The following is an 8,493-nucleotide window of genomic DNA, read 5'->3' as shown; positions in this document are numbered from 1 at the left end:
ACTAGTTTGCATTCCCACCAACAGTGTAAGAGGGTTCCCTTTTCTCCACACCCTCTCCACCATTTATTGCTTGTAGACTTTTGGATAGCAGCCATTCTGACTGGCGTGTAATGGTACCTCATTGTGGTTTTGATTTGCATTTCTCTGATAATGAGTGATGTTGAGCATCTTTTCTTGTGTTTGTTGGCCATCCGTATGTCTTCCTTGGAGAAATGTGTGTTTAGTTCTTTGGCCCATTTTTTGATTGGGTCATTTATTTTTCTGGAATTGAGCTGCAGGAGTTGCTTGTATATTTTTGAGATTAATCCTTTGTCTGTTGCTTCGCGTTTGCTATTATTTTCTCCCAATCTGAGGGCTGTCTTTTCACCTTGCTAACAGTTTCCTTTGTTGTGCAAAAGCTTTTAAGTTTAATTAGGTCCTGTTTGTTTATTTTTGCTTTTATTTCCAATATTCTTGGAGGTGGGTCATAGAGGATCCTGCTATGATTTATGTTGGAAAGGGTTTTGCCTATGTTCTCCTCTAGGAGTTTGATAGTTTCTGGTCTTAGATTTAGATCTTTAATCCATTTTGAGTTTATTTTTGTGTATGGTGTTAGAAAGTGTTCTAGTTTCATTCTTTTACAAGTGGTTGACCAGTTTTCCCAGCACCACTTGTTAAAGAGGAAACCCTCTTTCTTGCATCTCCTGCATTGGCAGGCAGATTCTTTACCACTGTGCCACCTGAGAAAGCCTTTATGTACAGTAGTCTATATCTGTTAATCTTGTATTCCTCATTTATCCCTCCACCCCTTCCTTTCACCTTTGGTAATTATAATTTTATTTTCTATGTCTGTGAGTCTGTTTCTGTTTTGTATGTAGATTTACTTACATTCTTTTTTAGACCTCACATATAAGTGATATCATATAATACTTCTTTTTGTCTGACTTTACTTAGTATGATATTCTCTAGGTCCATTCATGTTGCTGAAAATGGCAGTATTTCATTCTTTTTGTGGCTGAGTAATACTCGTGTGTGTGTGTGTGTGTGTGTGTGTGAGCCACGTCTTAAACCAATCATCTATTGATGTATACTTAGGTTGCTTCTATGTCTTGGCAATTGTAAATAGTGCAGCTGTGAACATTGGGGGTGCATGTATCTTTTGAATTAGCATTTTTGTCTTTTCTGGCCATGTACCAAGGAGTGAAATTGCTGAATCATATGGTAGTTCTATTTTTAGTGTTTAAGGAACCTGCATACTCTTCTCCATAGTGGTTGAGCCAGTTTACATCCCCACCAACAGTGTACAGGTGTTCCCTTTTCTCCATATCCTTGCCAACATTTTTTATTTGTATGCTTTTTGATATAGCCATTCTGGTCAGTGTGAAGTGATAATTCATCCTGATTTTGATTTGCATTTCCCTAGTAAGCTCCAGGAGTTGGTGATGGACAGGGAGGCCTAGCGTGCTGAGATTCACAGGGTCGCAAAGAGTCGGACATGACTGCGGAACTGAACTGAACTGAATGATTAGTGATGTTGAACATCTTTCCTTGTGCCTGTTGACCATCTGTGTGTCTTCTTTGAAAAAATGTCTGCTTAGATCTTCTACCCATCTTTTGATTGGGTTTGTTTTTTTAATGAGATGTTTGTATATTTTGGAAATTCCTTGTCAGTGACAATGTATCTAAATATATTCTCTTGTTCCCTAGGTGGTCTTTTTATTTTGTTGATACTACCTTCGCTGTGCAAAAATGTTTTAAACTTGGTTAGGTTCCATTTGTTTATTTTTTCTTTCTTTTCCTTGGGAGACTGATATAAGAAAATATTTCTATGGTTTATGTCAGAAAATGTTTTGCCTATGTTCTCCTCTAGGAACTTTATGGTGTTATATTTGTGTCTTTAAACCATTGTGAGTTTATTTTTGTGTATGTGTGAGGGAGCCTGCTAATGTCATTGATTTACGTGTAGCTAAAGGGACAGATTCTTAACCATTACTGAGCTACAGCCCACAGGTCAAACTTGGCCCACCACCTGTTTTTGTAAATACAGTTTTATTGGAACACAGCTGTGCATATGACCTTACATAATGTAAATTCATATATTTCAACAACAGCAGCATTGAGTGGCTGTGACAGAGATTGTATGTCTCACAAGACCTACCTGGCACTTCAGTGGAAAAGTTTGTTGGCCTGTACTCTACACAAGTGCTCTCTGTACTTCTTTGTGAAGCCTTGAGAGAGAGAGAGGGAACTTCAGGTGAGTTCCTTACAGGAAATATAAGGAGTCTGACAGTGGTAGTTTCTGAAAACCCACATTCTGCAAATGAAATCTGAAATATCAGTTACAGAGAAGTGCGTCAGTCTGTGGTAGTGGGAGGAGGAGATAATAGAAATAGTTCGGCTTTCTTTAGTTCCATTTCAGGATCATTTGTCACTTCCTGGTTTAGAATTATAGGGCTGGTTTGGGAAACCTCAGTGAGATGGGTCTGGTTTTCATTTACCTCCCATATGGATATCAAGATATAATTCAAGAAGCAACCCAGAAATTAGTTTACTTAATACTTAAGGTAGCTATTTTCTTGTGACCATTTGGACACAGGCGACATTTTATGTTTGCCTCCAGGTTGTGTCTCCAAAATAAACAGCTTTCACACATTCACATCCTTAACCCCAATTCCTGAGCCTCCTTGGTCCCCATTCCATTCCTGACCTCTGTATCCCCGCTTCACCCTTGACTTTCACTGGGTCCTTAGGTGTTTCTCCATTCCTGTGTCTCATCCAGTTCCAGACTACCCTATCCTTCACTTCACAGCATCTCTGAGCCACACTCTTTCCCTGATGCTCAATATGGTTGTCAAAGGTTGCTTAAGTCTTGAGTATGCAATAATATAGTCTTTTGTGCATGTAACCTTATGACCATAATCACAATAATGATCAAAGCAGTACAAGGAATTTGCTATTTTTATCTTAATAAAATATTCATAGTGATATAATAAAGTAACTGTTTCTCAAACAATTGTATATCTTGGTCAGGAAAATAATGTTTCTGGATTTCCCAGAAATAACCAGGAAAGAGATACAATCTCATATGTTCTAGAATCTTGAAACCCATTCTGTATGTCCTGGAATTACCAAAGAAAATAGCAGTGTTGTTTTCTCCCTTTTTCCCCCCTAAAATGGCTCTGTGTTTTCATGCTTGATAAATGATATGTAAGCTGCCTTTCTTTTTTCTTAAATGATATCATAGGAAAAAAAAAAAACCTAGGGAATGATTTATCTTCACTTTAGTTAAAAAGGACAAAGATCACAAAATTTTGCTATAATTGGCTTAGTGGCAATTTATCTAAAAGAAAAAGGACAGCATAATAAATACAGAATTAACTTTCCAAATCCAGGTAAGCCAATGATTCCTGGCACAGCTCTAGAGCTAAGAACAGTTTGAAGCACAGTGGGTTCCCCATAGCTTCCTCCATCTGAGCCACCAGGGAAGCCCAAGTCTTTGCATCAGGAAGATCCCCTGGAGAAGGGAATGGCAACCCACTCCAATATTTTTGCCTGGAGAATCCGATGGATGGAGGAGCCTGGCAGGCTACAGTTCATGGGGTTGCATAGAGTCAGACACGACTGAGTGACACACACTTTTACTTTCCTCCATCTGTGTTCAGCTGTGTTCCTCCTTCTGATGCTGTGTGTTCAGCATCAGCACAGAATCTGCACATGAGCAATAACTAGGTACAAGCTGTAGCAAGAGTCTGAGCTTGACAGTGTTTCAGCACTGAGGCAGGAGCTTACACATTGTTCTGTCCCACTCCTGTCTAGTGCTTACTTTCTCTAGTGGTTTTCTTATGTGTAATAGGTCACTAGTAGCTTCTGGCTACATGTAGCTCTTGAGCACTTGAAATGTGTCTGATCCAAATTGCAATGTGCTGTAAGTCTAAAACACATACCAATATCAAAGACTTAGTAACAAAAAGTTTATATTGGTTATGATTATAATATTATGTATGTATTTTAAATGATAATAGTTTTGATATATTGGGCTACATATTCCTAAAATTTATTTTACCCATTTCTTTTGTAGCTACTAGAAAATTTGACATTTTCTACTACATAACTACGATTATACTTCTACTAGTCAGTGCTACTCAGACTTGCATACATTGGGTACTCTTGTTGCATGGTCTTCCCCCAGACTACATATGGGTTCAAGGCCCTGATACAGGAAATTATCGAGGTAACATGATTACTATGAGAGATTACTAATTTGTGTCATTGGATGAGACCTAAGTAACTGAGATAGTTATGCTCTCCATGGAAATACAGAAGCTAGATAGAGGAGCTGGTAAGGTAACAGTGAAGGTGAGGTTGAGTCATAGCTGGTTGTTTGACTTTGGATAGCTGTTGGCTGCCTAGGAGCCCTTACCTCCTCACCTCTCTTCTAGACATTTCTTCCAAACTCTGAGAGCAACTAGAACTTGAGAAAAAGATTAAAGAAAAAAAGGGTATAGTTAATTTTCTTAAAAAAAAAAAAATCCTATTATCCAGACTGTGACAAAAAAAATCCCAGAAATGGCATTCTGCTGGGTTTACTTTTATTGAACAAGCAGTTGAACAGACAGCATTGTGATCAGGAGGCTTCCACAGCACAAACTGGTTAAGATGTCTCTGTGCCCTTAGATCACAGAATCTAGGAGGAAAGAGATGGAATAGACTGAAAGTCAGTGAGTCCATTCTCCCAACAGTTCTATATTGCTTTCTATAGTAAATAAGATGAGCTCTGAAGAATTCTTTGTATATACAGATGGTGACGGTAGGTAATTCAGAACTGGGGTATACTTTTCCCTCATGGCTTTTATCAACTTTTGCATCATTTGACCTAGACAAGAAGATGAAGAGGTTAGATGTTAGAAACTCAAAGACATTGTAGAAATGCTGGCTATACATTTATGATTGTAACATAGTCAAAGAAATCCGTTGATTCCTGCATTCTGCCAAGAATACAGGATTTCAAATCACTTTGACATTTTATTTAATTGATTCAATGAGTATTTATGGAGTATCTAATACATTTTACCTATTGAGGTGGATGCAAAACTGACCTCTGCTCTTGATTTGTGACCCTCATGATAATGAAAGAAGGAAGGTGTCATTCATATCTTTTCAAAAAGGAAGAAATTGAGCTTCAGAGAAGTTCACTGACTTGCCAAGGTCTTATATTTGATCAGGACTTAAGTCTAATTCCTCTAACAATTAATGCTTTACTATTATAGTTTTAGGCCATAAGCATTTAATTAGCTGTCTTTGTGCCTGACTCATCTATGTATATTCTTAAAATCAACATTTAAAACATTAAGTCAACATTTAGAGTTTTTAAAACGGTAACTGCATCTTGTTTGCTGGTACTACCTGGAACACTAGCAGCATTATTATTACAAACTCAAACCTCTGTTTTAGTTCTCACATTGAACCCATAAGGGTTCCTTTGATTTGACTTGGCAACTTATGGTCTTGTTGAATCCTTGAAAGTCTTTGTCATGGAATTAAGAATAGTCATTTCTTAACCTCAAAATAGTATTGATATTTTTCTTAATATAGGAATTTCCTTCCAGTGTAGGTAATCTTTATTTAGTTCAGATAATGCCTTTTCTAGAGCCCTTGGTTTTCAGAATGTCCTGACAACTAAAGGATGGTGGCAGAGCACAAGAAATGAAATCAGGTCTACAGCGGACCCAGAACTTAATTCTAATGAACTTGTAAATGGCAGGATTTCTCCCAGGCTGATTTTCTTTAAAATGGGAAAGATAACGATCCCTGCTCTAAATACAGATCTACCACGAGGATGCAAAAGGAAAGAGCACAGGGAACTCTCTAAACAGTTATATAAATCTTAGAAGTTACCATATAATGAAAAGTACTTCTTAGAATAGGAAGTAAAAGTTGGGTTTTCAGTCTATTTTTCCAGGAAAGTTGTGACTGTCAGGTCTTTCATTCATTCTTGGGGTTCTAGACTCTCTCAGAGAATCATCTACTCATGAACTAGGTTCAGGCAATAAGTTTCAGCCTCTAGGATTTACACCCATAATAGTTATCAGAGCAATGCTGGGCCATGACCCACCCATACCACTTTGGCATATCCAGGATCACGTAACAATCATACAGCCGGAACTGAATAAATGCCCAGGACACCTCTTGCTCTAAAGATTTGTTCCATCAGATAAAACCATAAGTAATATCCATTATATAACTCTAGTGGAAAGAAAACAGCCTCAAATGAAAGGAAGGAACTTACAAAATGTTTTGTTCTTATCTCTGGCAAGATACTTCATTATTTGAATAAAAACATCTTAGTATTATTTTATGGCAAATTCCTCATAAAGTAGTTTTCATCAAGTTGTCTACATGAGATTATAGCAAGGCATGGTCTAAGGTGTGGTCTGTAGGACATGCATAAAGATTATTTTTACCTTCCTGTTTTGAGATATACGTGACCAGATGTGTTTGTAAGGTGGGGAGATAGTATATTCTGGCAATAAAATGAGAAGCAAACCACTAACAGTTTATATGTAGTAAGATAGCAAACATCATATAGGGACTAGGGCAAAAGTTTAAAACCTCTCTTTATACATGTGTAAAGACCCAGAGTAGATAAATGATTTTTTAACCCAGAAGAAGAAACAGCAAAGGTCTCCTCATTTCATTTCAGTCCCCTGCCTTCCAGCTGCCAGTGTAAAAGCAGAAACACCTAGCTTATAGCTCTTTTGTTTTTCCACTTTCCCATATCAGTGCTTACTGAGTAGTTCTTTTGAATATGGTCTCATCTAGTGTTGCTTGAGATCCTCAAATGTGGTAGAATCATTTTTAATTCCATTATTGCAAAAGCGTTATTGCCAAATGCTTAAAAGTATTTACTAAAAATTTTCAGTAACTCGGTGAGAACTTTGGTTTACGTTATTTATGTGATTTGCCAAAGGTCTCATACATGAAAAACACCAAAACTCTGAATTTATACTTATCTGGTAACAAAATTTTTCTCTTATTTGAAACTTCCTAATATTTTTACCCAAGTCAAATGTCCTCTTGCTTGAGGAGATTACTCAAATGCCATCACCAGGGACAATGTTAAACTCAATACAGTAGTTATCTTTACCCCCGAGGTATACATTCCAAGACCCCCAGTGGATGCCTGAGACCATAGATATATTCATTGTAAACTGAATCTCATGTATATTGTTTTTTCCTTCACCTACACACCTATGATAGAGTTTAATTTATAAGTTAGGCATAGTAAGAGATTAACAACAATAAATCTAAAACAGGACATTATGTCAATGTAGTCCCCCCCTCTAAATATCTTATTTCATTGTACCCACCCCTTTTGTGATGATACAATATAATGCTTGTGTAATTGAGATGATATGAAAGAGGGAGGTTTTGTGACATAGCATTAGGCTATCATTGACTTTCTGAATACATCAGCCAGAGGATCATCTGCTTCAAGCGATCCTGTATCATCAAACTGTGATGGTGTGCATGGCTGGATGTCAGAAGCTGATATCCATGGTCAGGAATCTTTGATAGCAAAAGGTTTTTTTGAGGAAAACTTTTGAAAGGATATTGTAGTTAGAAGTTATTGCTCTTTCTAATTCAAAGTGTTGCTGCAAAAGTTGCAATCCTTTGGTGATCATATGGGTAGCTTTAATGCTGGCTTCCATTCAAGGATTATACTCCATAATTTTGCCTTAATATTTGTGCAGCTTGAAACAGTGGCAAATTTTGCTAATGTTTACAATGCTGGTTCTGCTTCAGTTTCCCCTCTGTCTTCCTCTCCTTCTGTTGATGACTCAGTAAGTTCTTCTAGGTCCTCATTCTTGGATACTTATCAATGGCCTTCAATATGTTCTTCCACTTCATCAAGCACGTCAGAATATTCTTCTCATTAACTTGTCTTGTCCTGTGAATGAATTTCCTAACTTCTCCATCAATCCCCAGGAAGCCTTTAAAATCATTCACAACTTCACTCCATTAATTTTTTCAGCAAGCATTTAAACTTTCTGGTTCTAATTTATCCATTGTAGCTTTGAGGAATGTTTCCTACTGTGTCAGCAGTAGTGAATGATTTCCAGGGTTTTTTGTCCAAGTGAGGGTCTGTATCAATTGCTGATCAAATGTAATTAAACACCAGGCAGGTGTATGTGACTTTGACACATTGAACGATGCTCTGATCAAGGGGCTGAAGCAATGAGATTGTATTTAGAGGCAAAAATACAACCTCAATGTTTTTATTTTCATAGCAGATAGATTCAGGATGTCCAGGTGCATTGTCTTTTATTAGCAGTACTTTAAATTCCAACCCTTCCTCTTCCAAGTATTGTTTCACTTCTGGGATGGAGCATTGGTGGTACTATTCCATAAATAAGATGACTGTCCCCCATGCTCTCTGATTTTGTTACCAGAACATAGGCAGTTAATATTTGTTCTGCAGAGCAGGTGGGTTATTTGCTCTTCACACTTTGCCTG

At 37.4% G+C, this 8,493-nt stretch overlaps 1 protein-coding gene across 4 annotated transcripts in view; it reads right to left on the bottom strand.

Annotated features, from left to right (window-relative positions):
• Positions 1-4,551: 4,551 nt before the first annotated feature.
• Positions 4,552-8,493, bottom strand: part of SPINK5 (serine peptidase inhibitor Kazal type 5) — an 87,893-nt gene continuing 83,951 nt past the window's right edge. For 3 of the 4 annotated variants that reach the window (XM_020891235.2, XM_020891236.2, XM_020891237.2), the window contains one exon: positions 4,552-4,852. In XM_020891235.2, coding sequence (XP_020746894.2) covers positions 4,844-4,852 — 9 coding nt within the window. In that variant the 3' untranslated portion in view covers positions 4,552-4,843. The remainder of the gene's footprint in view (positions 4,853-8,493) is intronic. The other variant, XM_070465605.1, reaches the window with a different exon arrangement.

Source organism: Odocoileus virginianus, chromosome 3 (assembly GCF_023699985.2).
Source record: "Odocoileus virginianus isolate 20LAN1187 ecotype Illinois chromosome 3, Ovbor_1.2, whole genome shotgun sequence".
Classification (NCBI taxonomy): domain Eukaryota; kingdom Metazoa; phylum Chordata; class Mammalia; order Artiodactyla; family Cervidae; genus Odocoileus; species Odocoileus virginianus.
Note: the sequence above shows the minus strand (reverse complement) of the source record. Positions and strands in the feature narration are given on the sequence as shown.